We start from the raw sequence: 18,723 nt of genomic DNA on the forward strand, positions 1-18,723 counted from the left end.
CAGTCATTCAAAGCAGCTGCCAGTTAGTCAAACCATGTGCAAATCTTTCTGATTTTACTGAGGTAAGCAAATTCAGATTTACATATTTATATTTTAATTTATTTTCCATTCCATGTACGTCTTAGTTTCATACATATTATTTTATTCGAGTAAATACATATATTTGTACAAGAGGCAGAACTGAGATGCAAACTCCAGATGGCACTCGATGGGAAAACTATTGTAGTGGCCTTTAGGACAATTCATGTTCCAGTTGTACAAGGTGGAACAATTCACACTAGGCCTATGCCGCCCTACCATGCAAGAGTAATAGTGGATGATATTTGCGATGCAGACTATTTAGACACCCCATTACCTGTACCAACTGGCGAGCTGAAAACCCTAAAGGATGTCCTCGGCAGTTTCACTGCATGGCCGATGCCCATGATATTGACAGGTTCAGATGAGGTATATTAGTATTAAGTTCTTATACTTCTTAATTTGTATCTATATGATAGAGTTGATTCTGGATTTTATTTCAATTTATTATGAAATTTTGTAGGAACCAGGCAAAGAGTTACTAGTTCATAAAGGTGGGAACGCAACGAGTCACTCCAAGGTGTTTGATGGTATCAATTTTGACAAGCTGGGACGAACATTCAAGCAGCTGCATGATCGGTTTTCGGAGCTAGATGGCAGTCCATTCTAAATCGATCCACCACTTGATCTTTTCCATCAGGCAGAGTCCATATCTGTTTATGTAGATGATTATGTGGCATTTCTTACACCACGGGAGTGGCTCACTGTACCAGTTATTCAGATCTGGATACTGTGAGTTAATATTCGTAATAACTGCAGAATTTAGTAGTTTTAATTCAAATTTCACAAAATTGAGATCACCTGTATGCCTTTTTTTTGCAGGTATTGGCACAAATTCATCAATGAGGAATTTCCCGATGAGCAGGTTGGTTTCATGGACCCCCAGCGAATGAATGACACCTTGTTGAATGATGACCGAGGAGGTACACTTCAATACATAAGGAAAGCACTAAAAGAAAATCGGGACGAGATTGATATTCATACCGTACCATCAGATGTTAGTGTTATATATATATTCTAATTTTTTTTATATTTCTTTCAATTCATATAAATTATAGAATATGACATGCTACAAACCTAACATGCATAAATCATTGGATATTGGCCATGCTTATGCCAAGAGAAAGTGCATTGTACGTGTACGATTACGATAAAAAGAGTAAAAAAAATGCTAATGATCTGCGGTCGAGGAGTAAGTGCCATCCTAAATTTTACATTGGTTTATAATGCTAATGATTTTTTTATTATTTTATCATTTCAAATATCTTTCGTAAGTACTGATTGTTCAATGTGTTCATATTCAACAGTGTCTTCATCAGGGAAATTGGTACTTCTTTAACGGTTCATAACGATTGCAAGGTAATAGTTTCTATTGAGATATGATTATAGGGACCTAGATGCAAAAATTTGTGAATATCTAGACATATAAGCCATTTGTATGCTCATTAACATACATTTCAATATTTTCAAACTTGTTATATAGTGCCCACAACAACCAGCCGGCTGAAAATGTGCATATTATGTCATGTTGCTCATGCAAGACATAATAAAGGAATTCCTCGAGGATTTTCCGAAGCTAAAAGTATATATGCATTTATATATTTTCCAAAAGTAAGCATTGTTGCTTCAAATATAATAAAATACACAATTAATTGTGCATGCTCTTCTATCTTTTAAAAAATGCAGGATATTCCCGTTAAACATATTGTACAACGCTTGGTCGACCTTTGCCTAATGTGGGTTCAAATTTTACTAAATGAGGTAAAACCGAGAAGAAGTACAACAATTTAGGATGTGATGTGTAAACTTAATTTGCATGAACATGAATTTTTTATAATAATTTAGGATTTGTGTATAATATTTAATTTTGGATGTGTATGTCTATGATATTTAATTTAGGATGTGTATGTGATTTGTATGCAAAAAATTATAATTTAGCATATTGGGCCAGCATATATATGGAAGCTGGCCAAATAAATAAAAATATTTTTTTTTAGATTCAATAAAACATCAGGATCGGTTTCTATTAAAAAACCGATCTAGATACCAATTTTTATTATAAAAAAAAACCTTTCAAAAAATAATTAGGATCGGTTGTTCTATACAACCGATCCTAATACAGACTATTAGGATTGGTTGTTCTATACAACTGATCCTAATTGTTATTTCCTAATGGGTATTAAAAAAAGGGAAAAAAACTATTAGGATCGGTTCTACTAAACAACCGATCCTAATATATATTAATCGGGATCGGTTGTGTAAAAGAACCGATCCAAATTAATATATATTAGGATCAGTTATTATATATGTAGAACCGATCCAGATAAATGCCTATTAGGATCGGTTATATCAAACAACCGATCCAAATTAGTGTACGTAGTATTAGTATTGCCTTAATCAGGATCGGTTAAAATCCGATACTAATGTGCGTAAACAACCGATCCTAATTCCAGTTTTTCCACTGGTCAACCTGGATTGATTGATAATCTTGCTTAGCTCACTGCTTAGCAAAGCATGATATCCAATGCATATACGTATTGACACAACTTGTAGAAGCTACAGACTTCAAATTGCACTTTTCTTCCTCCATATTTTTTTTTTTTTTAGAGAATGCATTGATTATGATGCCCTTTACCAAAATTTAGCATGTGATATATATATATGTGTGTGGATTAAACTGGAACACATAGTAAGCTTGAGAGTAGAATCAAGGAAATGCTTGTAGTTTGTAACTTATCTAATTCCCTTTATGTATGGATGAGAAAGCATCGAATTTAATTCAATATATATACAGTTTATATATATGTCCTTATTTTTCAGATGTTTGAAAAACTTGTGCCTTAAATGTGTAGGTAGCTTAATTTGATAGAACTAATTATTAAAAAAAAAAAGCATTTAATATAACCAAGTTGATTCTAGTTATTTTGGTTCTTTTGAATTAGACTTGAGACTATATATATATTATATATCAAGCATTGTCTTTAACATGACTGGAAATTTTTTTTTAAAAATTGCCTTTCATCATGATCCACAGAATTGGAAAGCTGATTACTAGCATTTAATTCCACAAGATATTTTTTTATCTTTAATCATTTTCATACGTTTTTTTCTGATTGGTGAGATGTAGATCTGATTCTTGTGCTGTGATCTCTTTGTATTGGAGTTATTATAGATAAAAATATATTTTTCTTTCATATAAATTGACTGAAAGATTTGTAATTATAATGCGTATAAAAGACCGTTAGTACTAGCTACAAGAAAATAAAAATATACCCATAATTTAGCTAATAACTAATTAAGATTACTGTGTCTCTGTGTGAGAGATTGTATGTTTGAATTTCAGTGCCTGCACTGAAAGTATAACATAAAATATTTTTTCTTAACAAAAGAATGGTGTTAATAGGCTTTAATAACATTGAAACAAATAAATTGGATCAGATTTCAGAAATGTAGTATCATATTAATAAACATAAAAATCCTACACTTAAAATACACCATATTGGCAGTAGGAAGTAGCTTTTGTAATTTTTTTATAGCCAAATTTATCTCTTAAAATTATGCTAAGGATATCTGAACTCTAATCTTAATTAAAAGAAAAATATCAACTTCTTTCTTGGGTAATTCTTTCACTTTTCCACATGCTATATGAGAAATCCATATATCATTGCATAATTGCACAATGCAACATAAAGTGGTTTTAATGGAGGTCATAAATTTTGAAAATGACTTAAAATTTTTTATGGACATGACTAGATTTAATATCAACATATTATATGTAAAAATACATCTTCATATATCCTGTCAGTAAAAGAATTGGTTTTTGATCTAGTAGTAGTGGTTTGCTAAACCCGTTAGGGGTTGAACCCGTTTTGCCCGGCCCGTACCCGTTACCCGTGGTACCCGTACCCGTTGCCCGGGTACAAACGGGTAGACGGGTAGACGGGTACGGGTAATAAACGGACCGGACAACATAATTTTGAAAAAAACCCGTTGTACCCGTACCCGTCTACCCGCCAACCCGTACCCGTCTACCCGCCAACCCGTACCCGCCTACCCGTACCCGTCTACCCGTACCCGTACCTGACCCGTTACAAATTTGAATTTCAAAATTTTTTTGGCGGCACCCTATAGAATTCAGATCCAGTGCAATACCTGACTTTGTAGAATGAGATCTGAGTCATCAATTTTAATTTGGCATGAATCTCAAAACGGACCCCTATATCTAAACTCCATCTGGGATGTCTTTTAACTTGGCACGAATCTCAAAGCATAAAAATTCAGAAAAAAACAGAAAAGAAAAAAAAAAAAAAAAAACCCGCCCGTACCCGGGATACCCGTACCCGTCAACCCGCAACGGGTACGGGTAATAAACGGGTAGGGTAGTGGTTTTGGGAAAACTACCCGTCTACCCGTTGCGGGTTGTACCCGTACCCGTCCTACCCGTCTACCCGCCCTACCCGTTACCCCTAACGGGTTACCCGGAACGGGTCACGGGTAACCCGTTAGCAAACCACTATCTAGTAGTATAAAAGACAATACTTATAGTGTCGCAAGTTTGATATCTGAATCAAAGATCCTTTATAACAGTGAAATATATAAAGCTAAATTTTTATCTCTCTTGAAATAATATATTAATTGCCAACGAAATTTCAACTTGGCCAAATTACAAGCATTTCGTTAGGAACAAGGGTTTACCGACTTAATTAGGTTAAATATCTAATTCTCCACACAATAATAGACTTAAAATATGACTGTTAATTAATTTCTTTATACACGTGATTTGAAGCACCAGACTTAAATATCTAATTCTCCACACAATTATAGACTTAAAGTATGACTGTTAATTAATTTCTTTATACACGTGATTTGAATTAAGCACCAGACATCTAAATTTTGAATTAAGAGTCATAATAAAATTTTAATGGCACCGAACATCACCTATCAAGGTCATATTTTTCTTGACTTCTCATATAGTGCACCGACAATGAATAGGAGGGATCCAATTACACCATTTTTTTGGTGACACAGAATTACACTCTCTATTTTCAAGATTTTCAAAGTGTAAATACTCGATCCAAACCGTTTAACATAATGGATATGTTAAAATGTTCTTGCAGATCAAATTTTACATTTTTTAGAATTTTTTACTATTTGTTAAGTATTTAACAAAATCGTTATATTCAAACCATTGAATTTTTTTATCCATCTTAATAAATAGTAAAAAAATTCAGAAAAATGAAAAATTTGACCAAGTACATTTTAATATATCCATCATGTTAAGCAGTTTGAATTAACTGTTTAGACTTTAAAAACATAGGATATAATCTGATATCATCAAAAAAGAGTGTAATTAGATCCTCATATATATATATATATATATATATAGATAGATAGATAGATAGATAAGCCGCTGTCCGAAGTCTAATTAATATTGTCAATATATTTAAACGGAGTTATAGGCTTATAGCATACAAAGCCAAAACTGAGTTCTCAGTTATAACATACAAAATCAGAATCGATATCTTTATTCTAAATTCCGTCGCAATTCTCAAAGCTACCGCCGCAATTCTAGTCATGCTGATTTGTTTTTTTGTGCATAGACAGATAATGCCAAGACTTCTCGAGGTTATCAAGAGAATGATGCGTTGTTTATCTAAAAAGCAAAAATATTATAAAATAAAATAAAAAGGAAGAAGCAGGAATTATGCGCAACTCGTTCATGCTTTTTGGAACCTTTATCAGCGTCTGCTCCGTGTGAACAGACTGAAGTGAAGGCTGGACAGGTTACAAAATATCTTCTGTGGCATATTTTCATTCATTCTCATATAACGGGTCGGTTGCGTACATACTAAAAGGTAAAAGCAACCTACCAAAGAGAGCAATGCAGGGTAAATGTTACAAAGAAAATAAAAAGGAGACAGCCGTTATATGGTGGTCTCTTTTTTGTTTTTGTCTGCATTGTCTTTGCGGCTGTATTCTATATTTCTATATCAATCACGTTCCATTTAGGCATTTATAGGCATTTAGCAAGTGTCGACCACTGGTAATAGAGTAAGAGATGCTTTGTTTTCTGACTGGGTGAGCTGCTTTTTTTATCTCCTGTCGACTTCATTTAAGCCTCGTTGCAATTTGCAACCAATGAAATAGTGGCTCACTGTTCAGGTGGTGGCTCGGATGGACACGTGTTGCAATAAACAGGGGGGCGGACCCACATGATCGGGAGCAGCTGTCTTTCTAAATTTTAAGTTTCAGCGGAGAATCGGACGTTACGATCCACTTTGCTCTTTTTTTTTTTAAATATGCTGTTCTATGAATATTTAATTTGTAATAATTTGAGTTAAATTTAAGGATAAAAATTAAAATTAATTTTTTAAATTATTATTGAGTTTGGCTAATATAACATCAGTGTTATTTTAGCATATATAACACTAACTCTAAAACTTATCAAATCGATGTCGAACGACTAATTCAAACCGTTCAAACCGATTTACATTACGAGTGATGCGTTTACATACAATTTTTTTTATATTTTCGAGTTATTTTAATATCAAATCAAGCGGTAAAAATATTGAAAAATGAATGTATTAAAATTAACTTAAAAACTCACACATTTGACCGCTTGACTTAATGTTAAATAAATTCGAAAAGTTATAAATTTTACATGTAAATACATAACTAATGAAGTAAATCGGTTTGAACGGTTTGGATTCACCATTTGAAGTCGATTTGATAGGTTTTAGAGTTAGTGTTATATAGGTTGAAATGACACTGATGTTATACTAGCCAAACTCATTATTATTGATAATTAGAATTATAGGTTAGAGAATCAGAAATTACAAGTCAGAGCATTAGAAGATATAAGTGAAAGCATTGTTTTTTATCGAGTACTTAATTAGATAATGGGTTTAAACCTGATTAGCTATTTAAATCTGATTTGATATTTTTTTTGCCTCTTCCTGACAAAAATCCTGAGTCAGTCCGCCTTTGACACTGAGAGCTGTTCTTATTTTTCAAATGATTGAAGAAATTAACACAATGAACAGCAACATGGAAAACAAAAATTACAACCAACATGATTCAATTAGAGGGACATTTATTTTAGTTTTAAAAAGAAATTCTGATCCTTAATAGGTCGATTTGATGTTCTCAACTTTTGAATAATTAATATTGGGAGGGCAGCTTCAGGGACGGAAGTACTGGGAAAAGGGACCCGCTATGAATTGAAAATTTTCATTTTTATCCTCTAAAAATTTTAATTTTAACAAAATTATTGCTATTAACTTGCCTCATAAAATTAATTACATGAAACTTGGTGACTTTTTTCGGCTATTATTTATTTTTGGAAAAAGATTGTCCTATTTTCAGTTCTACTGTCTCATCAAGATAGATGAAGTAAATATATATATATATATATATCTATTCTATTATTAAGCACGTTGGGCGTCCGATCCGCCAACGGCTACGATTGAGAGATAAAACTTCGGATTTGATCTCAGCTCTCCAATTACATACTTTGTCTTCTTTTGATTAAATGCATCTGTTTTATGTATAGAAGTCTAAATTTAGTTAAAAACATATCCACCACATATGCTGTCACACGATACGTTATAATTAAAATTGAATAAATTCTGAAATTTAGCGATATATTTATCTGTTTCCATATTTCTCCTCTTCAATTGAGAAGACTCCACCTTCCATTTTCTTATTTATTGTTTCCTTACTTTTTCGTTTCTATACGGATCACAATGTAAATCATTTTTTTTATTTGTTTCTATACATATTGGTGTGGGCAATTTAGAATATATTTCCGATATATAATATATCAATGTGTGTGTGTGTGTGTGTTATAAATTGGAAACAAAGAAGAATATAAATTGGAACGTGTGTGTGAATATATATATTTTTTTATAATTTGTGTGTGTGTGTGTGTGTGTGTGTGTATCCTATACATACACACGATAACACTTTTTATTTATGTTTTTTGATATCATATTATATGTTGATATTGAATTGTTGTATGATATTTGATATTAGATTCGAATCAAGCTATTATTTGATATCATTGGTACTTAAAAATAAAAAATCATCACATCATCAAATTGTTATTAGAGATCACGATTAAAGTTAATTAAAAATACATAATCATATAAATTTTCTATTAATATGTGTTTTAATTTTTAGATAATTATTATTTTCATTGATATATTTGTTTTTTATAATATGTCCCCGTTGCAACGCACATGTATGATACTGGTATATATCCTATACATACACACGATAATACTTTTTATTTATATTTTTTGATATCATATTATATGTCGATATTGAATTGTTGTACGATATTTGATTTTAGATTTGAATCGAGCTATTATTTAATATTATTGGAACTTAAAAATAAAGAATCATCACATCATCAAATTGTTATTAGAGATCACAATTAAAGTTAATTAAAAATACATAATCATATAAATTTTCTATTAACATGTGTCTTAATTTTTGGATAATTATTATTTTCATTGATATATTTTTTTTCTTATAATATTTCTCCGTTGCAACGCACGGGTATGATACTAGTATATATATATATAAAGTTTCCCTTACTAGTTACTACCACTAGTGAGATCATTCTAATCTGTATATTTAGATATTCTTTCTTCAGAAATAAAAAGAAACAAAAAGATATCCTCCTCTAACGTGAATGTTGGGCCTAATAAAACTTGGTATATTTTCCAATTTTGGACTCTAATTTTTATGTTGGGCTCTAATGTTAGCATTATGAGTTTACAATTGGGCCAGAAATTAACTTGATAGTGAAATTAAAATATAACCCAATTCTAGGAATCTTAATGCGAAGTTCCATGTCAATATTATTTATTTAATAAACTCTGTGTTAAATAAATTATCATTTTTATAGAAGCACTGGTAACTGTACTCTCTTGCCTATTCTTGTCGGCAGTCTAAATGTGTTAATAGTTTTGCAAAAAATATTTATACTTATCAATAAAATTATTTACACTTTATGTTATTAGAATAAAAATTCTAAAAATTATATTGTTACTTATTTGACAAATTATTAACTTAAAACTTTTATATTATCATTCAACAAGGGATAAATAGTGAACACTTTGTATATTAGGTACACTTAACAATATTAATATTAAGTATGAACATTTTTTTTGGTGTATATGAGTAAAGAACATAGGTGTTAGAACAATTTCTTTTCCTACATTAATTACTAGAGAATAATATCTTTAAAATGGCACTATCAACTTCAGAAAGTGAACTAAGATGAATGAAAAGAAAGTATAATTTGAGACGACTAAAACAAATTTACCGTACAAGTTATCGTTAGTCAATCAATAATCATCTCTCATGAGATGTATTATGGTGGTGCATGCAGCTTTTTCACAACCTTTTATGATCTTAATGTATACTTTTCAATTAAATGAGCTCCATAATGATTGATTCAATATAAAACTAAATAACGTAAAGCTCAATTGCATCTTTTAATGATTCAAGCTCGTGTACCATCTAAAACTAAAAGAATAATAGCAAAGATTCGAATCCAAATTCCAAAGAATTTTCAGGCCATACATCCTTATCCACATCCAATAAGAATTAATGAATTCAAACAACCTACAAGTTATATTTTAGATAATTTTCAATCTTACAAGTTATATTTGGAAATTGTAAAATAATAAAATAGACATGAATAATCATATTATTATTTTGCATTATAAAAGACTTTTAAGAACGCCAACTTGGAAAATACTAAATTATACGACTTAATATCAATTTACTTGCTATGAACATTATGATTTGTACTCTTGAAGGGCTAAGAATAATAGTCAGTATGTTAGATATTTTTATCGGATTATTGATGAATTTAAGAGTTCAGATCCCACAAGATCCAGTACGAAATCAACAACATAGTTCATCAAAAACAACATATTAAATAAATAAATCTACATTCAAATCTAATTAACTATCAAACAAATATATTTGACATATACAAATCCAATCATGCAGATATGGATTGGATTATCATATTGTGAATATCCATTGACAGCTTTATCTAAAGATGAGCTTAATTACTAAGTAGCACAAACTTGTTTAACATAAGAGCAAATTAATATCAATAACAATTCAATTAAATTAAGCACTGAACACACTTAAGCAAAACAGTACATTAGAGAGAAATTACAACAAAAACCCAACATGCGTTGTACAACCCTAAGCACTCGGTGCACAAACAACACCAAAGCAACAAAAATTAAACCGACATGCTCACGTGGGAAGTCAGACAAATTATCCCCTTGATAATGCTAAAATGAAACTAATTACAGCACAATGGTAAGGTAAGCTGAATCAAGGTTGCAGGGTTCTCAAAACCTAATCTAAAGAACCCCCCCGCCCAAATAATGATCATGAGGTGAAAGAAAAGAAGAGAACTTCACTGAGGCACGGAGGTAGGTGGGCCCACCACAGACTCACCCAGCTTTAGAGACCCGTCCTTGATGAGGGTCATGCTGAGACTGTTAAATCTGCCCCTAGAGTAGTGTCGTGACGCCTTTCTCCAGTCTGTTCCCGTTTTCATCATCGCCACAAATTCATCGTAGCTAATTTTCCCATCCTATAGATAATAAACGATAAATACAATATTTGATTGATAAACTAATGATTCAATACAAGGAGTTGGGCAATAGTATAAACATTTGTACTACGATCAAAGTCCATATGGCTTAAACGTATGCATTCGCATATCTGAATGGTGGATTCAAACCACTCCATGTGAATCTACATATTAAAATCTTATAGGAAACCAAATTTAGTATTTTTTTTAATTTGTTTACAATTTTTTTTTTGGTTATATGAAAGGTGATCCTCTTTAATACGAAAACAACTTTATTTCTATTATTTTAGGCCCATCTTTCAAAAATCTGAAAAAAGTAATAACAAATTCTAAAAATATTTAAATCAGGTACTCGACAGGATTTTAATATGTAGAACATATTGAGCAGCTTGGATTGACCACCTGGACATGAGAAAACATATTTTAGACCATTTGTATTTTGTTGATTGTAAAATAGCCTAACTTTAATACAAATTTATTTATATATGAAGGACAGAGGAAGATAGTGGTGGGTCAGGATGCTGCAAAGTTAAACAGAACACATTATAATAGGAAATTTAAATTTTTGTTTGATCAACAAGCTAAAAAAATCGATATATATATTTAAGGCCGATTTTAGACCAGAATTAATATGTATAACCTCAACTGACAAAATAACCACCATCAGAGTTGGTTTTGTGATAGAGAAGTTGGAAAGGGAGGGAGATGTTCACCTTGTCGGTATCAACCTCTTGCAAAATATCATTAACGACATCCATGGTATCAACTGCAGTGCCGTCCTCGGCAAGCGCGACCTTCAGCTCCTCTGGTTCAATGAAGCCATTGCCATCCTTGTCAAAGTAGGAGAAGGCACGCCGCAGGTGGTCGTCATTTGCCATCCTCTGTAGATGAAGTGACACCGCCAAGAACTCCCCATAATCCAGACTCCCCTTTCCGTTTGTATCCACCTGTTCACAATCAAAATACCCTCCAATTACTACTCTGGGCAATTTGGTAACTAAAATGGCACTACTAGTTCACCGAGTTTGGTTAAAAATTAGCTATATATTAAAAATTCCTTTCTAAATGATTGAGGCTGTTTTGGCAATTTTTATGTTTTTGCAAGTTTTTGCAATCATAGGCAAATAATACACCACTTAAAAAATGTGACTAAAACCAGAAAAGTACTTTCCATGAAAAGTAAAACCCAAATTTTCAATGAAACAGGCATAAATTTGGGGGTTCAGAGCAACCTTTTGTTCGAAAACAAGTAAAAGAATAATATAGCACTCACAGCCTCAATTAGCATTTGAACCTCAGACTCTGCGAGGTGAGAACCAAATTTTTGGAGGCCATTCTTCAGCTCTTCATATGTTACAATGCCATCATTGTTGGTATCCATCAACTTGAACATATCCTTTATATCCTCCACTTCCTCAGCTGACAAGTGATCCGCAATAACCTAAAACAATAAACAAAATATCAGTAAAAAGGTAACTGTAAGCATACTGCAGCACAACTGCAACTAACGAGGATAACCCACTCATAATCAGAAATGTTATCATAACCTAATCTCGTATGTACATCATCATGCTACCTTACAAAAATAGAAAGGTACCCTCCATGTCCAACCCCCCCCCCCCCCCCCCCCCCCCCGCTATGCAAGGAAGAATATCCGAATAATTAAGGCACTTTCCGAAAAAACTGGAGAAGGGGAATTTATAATATTTACCAGCCTTCAGAGAGGTACATGTGATCCTTCCCATTTTTCAGAAATATAGAAACAATATCTGTGTATGGATTCATATGAGATCATTAACACAAAATGTAATTATTCTATAAATAAGAGCAAAGGGACTGACCCGTAAAGCTCTCCTCTTAAATCGATTCATGCGTGAGAATTGTTTGAGCCTTGACTTGACAACATCTCCAAGAGGCACATTTGGAGCTTTCTTTGCATTTTGTAGCCATGTATGCTCTGCATAAGATGGTTATAAAGCCCCCGACATGAGGTTCTTACTCTAAAATAAACAACTAATATTTTAATGCTAAACAATAGTAAGGAAGACACATACCGAGAACTTGCTTAGCAGTTAGTCTAAGTTTTGGATCAGGTTCCAACATTCGGCGAACCAAGTCTTTAGCATTCTCTGACACATTGGGCCAAGGTTCCCTTTTAAAATCTATGTTCCCTCTGAGGATAGCTTGCGCAACACCTTGCTCGGTCTCTACAATATCACCAAACAATACAAAATTGTCATTAAACAGTTTATGCCATCCAATTTATATCCAAATTCATCACAGACTATGCAACATAGATTTGCTTTGTATAACATACCTGCCCAAAATGGAGGTACACCGCACAAAAGTATATAAAGAATGACACCAGCGCTCCATATGTCGATTTCTGGTCCGTAGTTTCTTTTTAGAACCTCAGGGGCCATGTAGTAGGGGCTTCCAACTATCTCAGAGAACCTTTCACCTACGTTTCAAAGAAAAACTTACCAAACAAGAATATATAGTGGTACTTGAACTCAAGTTGACTGCTCAGAATTTATTATGATTCAGGTTTCAATCGGGTCTGGATAATGTTCCCGGTAGAAGTAACCAGATGTTAATTTTGATACTAAACCAGACTTTACTTAGATAAATGTACCAACTGAATCCACAATGTGGTTTACTATTTTTTATACAATATGTCTAGAATAAATAAGGAAAAAGGATGGCATATGATAACAAGTCACTAAGGCGGAGAATAAGAATATGTGAGCTAGCTGAATCCACACTTCCATTTCCATGTTTAATACAACATATGCCAACCCAGGCCAAAATTTTTAATTTGTTCCATATTTGACTACCAAAAGTTGAAAATTATAGCATATTAATGAAAAGAAGAGAGTTTAATAAGCTTTAATGTGTTGGGCACCATTATCACAAATCACCACCAAATGAACATAAAACATGCTTGAATTTTCTATTTCAACTTGGCATATTGGTCTGGAGGGGAATAATATTAAATTAAGTACAAATTTAAAAACAAATTGAAAGGACGTGATCTATATTGAATTACTGACATTACAAAATCACTAAAATTAGCAACAAGTAGGGACAAAAAAAACATATTTACCTAACTCATAGAGTCACGAATATAAAGAAACATTTATCTAATTATATCAATCCTGCCATATTAAGAAAGTTCATCAATAATTACTATTCATTTAGTTTGTCAATGAGATAGTTTGAACATGGCCAAAACTTCCAAATATGTTAATATTAATAACTACACTCCTAGGTTAGCATTTCATTTAGTAAAATTTACCGCAGTGCCTCAATATGTTAACCGACTATGATCCTAATTTCCAACCAAATCTATCAGTACACTGGACTGACCATATCAATTGATCTAACCCCAATTTTCAAAATCTCAAAACCTATAAATAAACAAAGCCAAACTTTTACTAATTACCCCCCCCCCCCCCCCCCACCCCCCCCCCCCAAAACAACTTGAGCACTGAATGGTCGAACCGAAGCTAAGATTCGTCAAAAATTCCAACCAGATAGAAAATCCGAAGTTCTTAGAAATAAAAGAAAAAACACACCAGGCTTGAAAAATATGGAGAGCCCAAAGTCAATTGCCTTAAGAGGTGAATTCTCCTTCTTATTCGCAAAGAGAAAGTTCTCCGGCTTGAGATCTCTATGGATCACACCATGCTTGTGACAAAGCTGCACCACCTCCACTATAGTTCGAGTGACTCCTGCCGCCGCTCTCTCTGTGTAATGCCCCCTAGCCACGATCCGATCAAACAGCTCACCTCCTTCACACAGCTCCATTACCAGATGCACTGCTCCTTCATCCTCACATGCCTCCTTCAAGGTGACGATACTCGAGCTCTTAGGCAAATGACGCATTATTGCGACCTCTCTCCTCACATCCTCTACATCTACAGCTGTACGAAGCTTTCTTTTAGAGATCGACTTGCACGCGAGGAGTTCACGAGATTCTCGGTCGATGCATAGGTAGGTAATACCAAACTCGCCACGCCCGAGCTCTCGGTCGAGGATGTACTTCTCGTCGATTCCAATCGGAGCGGCTGTGTGGGAGGAGAGAACAGTGAGTCTCTTGCTGGTAGGTCCCCCATGGTTGTGGCCGTTGTGGTGGGGCTGGTGGGGCTTCTGCTTGGTCTTGGTATGGACGTCTTCTCGCGCGGCCGCGGCCGGAGAGCGACAGCAGTTCCCCATTAGGGTTTGGAAGGGAGATCTGGCACTGGCAGTGAAGAGAAACCCTAGCTACCTGCGACGGAGGTAGGGTTTCACATTAGTGTCTGGGGGCTTGATTTGAGGGAGGGAGGGAGGGAGGGAGGGAGAGAGAGAGAGGAAGGGAGAGGAGAAGAAAAGCTGAGACCTTTGTCGGGTAACAGCAGGACGGAATAATGGGAGAGGTTTTTCTCTGGAGATGTTTAACGATCGTCTTCTACGGGGAATATCTAATCTGTATTATTTTTTAATCTTTGGTAATCTATGAAGCGGGTATGTAACACATTTAAATTAACTTGTTATAAATAATTCTACAGAGTTATGAGCGTATAGAAGACTGGATTTGAGAGGATCAATTACTGACTGGAAGTAGAGTAACTTCCCTGTTTAACACTGCTACACAAATGTGTGTGTGATCATGTCGTGACGGGTAGTTATCAGTTAACTATTATTGAAAGGTATTCGGAGTAACAACCACCTTAACAGTGATACGCCGGACAATTGGTTATATGGAATGTGCCACAGAAGGACCCTGTGAAGGGGAATAAATGGACTTATGGACAGACTGAATTTTTGACCCCGAGGCAGAAAAATACAAGGGGAGAATAATAGGAGATACCAACGCTTTCCAAAGATAACAGCTACAACTGTGAACACCAAAACATGTAAATCATGAATGGCAAGTTGGCGACTTAAACTTCTACTAATAACGGTAAGCTCGATTTTTCAAAGAAAAACAGGAAACGGTCTTTGTCGTAGTTACTATTAATTGCTAAATTATTATTTTTATTGGAGAAACTATAATATAACCTTCCAATCCAGGTTCACTGTAGAGCTAATAATTTTGTTGCAAAATTTTCTCAAAACACATAATTAAATGTTACAGTTCTTATCTTTTGGGAAGAGCGGGACCTGCAGCATTTCCTAATCTTGACGAAACTCTGTCATGCATTTATTGTAATATTATTATCTTATCATAACACAGTTATTATTAATATTCTAGCAATATTTGTGTTTTTAGTTGTGATATGTAATTGTTTTAAAATATATCTCTTGCAATGGGAAAAAAATCAGTTATTATTTCTTGAGAATAACAGAAACATGTTATTTCTATTTCAATTATTAAATTTTTCCATGTGTAAATTTCAACAAAGTAAAATTTTCATACACGAATCTCAATAAATATTAACAATTAGGATTGGAATAACAAGTTCCTGTTATTCCTTGGCAGATTTATTTCTCTTGCTAGGAGCCCTCTACAATCTCTCATAATATTATTATATTATCATGATATAAATTATTATTTTTATTTTTATTTTTAGTAGTGAGGCTATGCTATTTTGCAAAACACACATTGATTCGTACTATGGATATATTACTTCGTTTCAAATTCTAAACAATCAATCCGAACAATTCAACATAATCTTCGTATGAAAATGTATTTGGAAATCAAATTCTACATCTTTTAGAATTTTTGTACTATTTTTTAAAAATAATTAGAAAAATCTCTAATTTTAAAATTCTAGACTGTTCAAATTAGTATTCAACCTATCTTAAAAATAGTAAAAAAATCTAAAAAATAACAAGCAAATCGGGTTTCTAAATATATTTGTATATCATGTTGAGTGGTTTAGATTTGTTGTTTGAAATTTAAAAATAAAAATAAAAATTTAATAGTACAGACTTATATGCGCTTTAAAGGTACTATAGCCTCATTATATTTTTAGTATTATTTGTTCTTGAGTTATGGCATGTAATTGTTTCGCAGTATATCTTTTTGGGGAGAAGCTAAGGCTACTACCTCCTCAGGTTCCATTGAAGCTTTATGCATGTAAATTTATATATAATGGTGTTATCTTATCACATTATAATTATTTTGAGTTATGTTATGTAATTGCTCAAACTATGGTTGTAAAATGAAGTATATATAATTAGTCTTACTTGAATAATCTTGTACTAAAAGTATCTATGGTTGTTGAACTATGTAGCGATTTATATTGATATTATATTAGATGGATAAATGGTAAGCAGATATATTTTATTCAAATAAATTATTATCATTTTTACACACACATGTATATTAAAATATAAAACCGACCATGCAATTTCGTTTAATAAGACACGTGATATGCAGCTCCTAAATGAAAACTGTCTAACAAAATAGTTTGAAATTTTCAGATTCTCCATTTCCTTCTTCTAATATATATATATAGAGGAGGGTTCAAATGCCTCCAACATGCCTCCACTTTTTAAAATTTTAATAATTCAAAATTTAAAACTTAAAAGTCAAAATAAAACCGTTGGATATGATCTACATCATTTTATCTATGAACATGTAAAATATTATGACATTTCAATTTTATTTTGATTGTCATCAAGAGCTTGTAAAAAATGCACTAATTTAGATGATTTCTAGACGTTGATTTTTGAACTTATTGATTCACATAAAAACAAAATTGAAATGTGATAATTTTTTATGAGCACATAGAGAAAATAACATATATCACATCTAACGGTTTTATTTTGACTTTTAAGTTTTAAATCTTGAGTTATTAAAGTTTTAAAAAATGAAGGCATGATGGAGGCATTTGAACCCTCCTCATATATATATATATATATATATATATATATATATATTTAATCTATTTATGTATTTCTGTAAACGATCCGAGCTAAGTAAAGCTTGAATTGTGCACAAGCTACCATTTTTTTTGTCAGTCATACCCTGTTGTTGTTAGAAGATAAGAAAGTCGACCAGTGATAAAATCACATGTAATGAATGAGAGTCAATTGTTTCCTATTCATCCTTAAATTTCCATGAATTACTATTTATTTTAGAGAATAATATGTAAAAATATGATAATTATTGTTAGGGCTGTAAATGAGCCGAATTCGAGCGAGTTACCTCTAACTTGTGCTCAGCTCATTTAGGTCCTGTTCAGCCGCATTACTGTTCCCGTGAACTGAATTTTTTCTTTCCCACGTGAACAGTAAAAAGCAGTTCAAATTTTTACTTTTCCTATGCCCACACCCATTTCCATCGGCACACCGAACAGGGCCTTAGTAAATGAGTGAGTCAACTCGAGTTGGGATATCAATAACGAGCTGTAAAGCCAACTCAAATTGGATCACAACTCATTTATAACTTGTTTAACCAGTTAATTTTCTTAGTTATAGTTATATACTAGTAAGAGTTTATCTAAACACAAATAATTTAAATGATTTAATAAGTGTTTATCTAAACACAAACAATTCAAAAATAAATAATAAGACAACTAACAAAATATAAAATTCAAACAACAACTTAGGAGTTATTTAGAAGGGCATGAAATTTATTGTAACTCGAGTTGTTAATGAGCGAGTTGGGGTATGCTCAAACTCAGCTCATTTATTAAACGAGACAGCCAACTCGAGTTGGAACTGATTCGAGTTAAAGCGAGTAGTTAGCAAGCAAGTTATAATCGAGTTACGAATTTGAGCGATTTTGTACAGTTCTAGGTATTGTAATTTTATCCTCATATATATTTTTTTAAATAACTCTTTAATGGTCATAATTCTTTTTGCTCATGATTGAAAGTCTGCAAGGATAAGGCGTGACTATTTGTCAACGTCTTTTTTTTTTTTTGAAGAAGTGGGAAAATTCCACCAGTTTCCATTGAAACTAATATAGTTTGTGCCTTTTCAATCTCCAGAATAGAGAAAGATTAGGCATACAAAATAACAACCTACCAAACTAGCATATAACAGCCAAAGCATCATAGTTCTAAAATCAAAAGTGA

The 18,723-nt window shown here is 32.8% G+C and overlaps 1 protein-coding gene and 1 long non-coding RNA gene across 2 annotated transcripts; one reads left to right on the forward strand and one right to left on the reverse strand.

The window, feature by feature from the left end:
• Window positions 1–368: 368 nt before the first annotated feature.
• LOC144546360 (uncharacterized) lies at window positions 369–984 on the forward strand. Its single transcript, XR_013508751.1, has 3 exons — window positions 369–447; window positions 542–810; window positions 901–984. It is a non-coding gene; the product is annotated as an uncharacterized LOC144546360 (long non-coding RNA).
• A 9,223-nt stretch (window positions 985–10,207) lies between these two features.
• On the reverse strand, window positions 10,208–15,177 carry LOC144574331 (calcium-dependent protein kinase 3-like). Its single transcript, XM_078324279.1, has 7 exons — window positions 14,290–15,177; window positions 13,029–13,172; window positions 12,766–12,918; window positions 12,553–12,668; window positions 11,985–12,152; window positions 11,425–11,658; window positions 10,208–10,711 (listed from the first exon to the last, which is right to left on the reverse strand). The coding sequence occupies exons 1-7, from the start codon at window positions 14,927–14,929 to the stop codon at window positions 10,532–10,534; spliced, it is 1,635 nt and encodes a 544-aa protein (XP_078180405.1). The 5' UTR covers window positions 14,930–15,177; the 3' UTR covers window positions 10,208–10,531.
• Between the last annotated feature and the right edge of the window lie 3,546 nt (window positions 15,178–18,723).

This window comes from Carex rostrata, chromosome 2, assembly GCF_964058835.1.
Source record: "Carex rostrata chromosome 2, lpCarRost1.2, whole genome shotgun sequence".
NCBI classification, from domain to species: domain Eukaryota; kingdom Viridiplantae; phylum Streptophyta; class Magnoliopsida; order Poales; family Cyperaceae; genus Carex; species Carex rostrata.

Excerpts from the sequence above, each read along its gene's own strand:
- LOC144574331 (XM_078324279.1), bottom strand. The coding sequence starts at position 14,929 with ATGGGGAACTGCTGTCGCTCTCCGGCCGCGGCCGCGCGAGAAGACGTC. Across the intron at positions 13,173-14,289 it reads CTCCATATTTTTCAAGCCTG|GTGAAAGGTTCTCTGAGATA; the intron begins GTGTGTTTTTTC and ends TTTGAAACGTAG. Across the intron at positions 12,153-12,552 it reads TTAAGAGGAGAGCTTTACGG|GTTATTGCGGATCACTTGTC; the intron begins GTCAGTCCCTTT and ends TTATTGTTTTAG.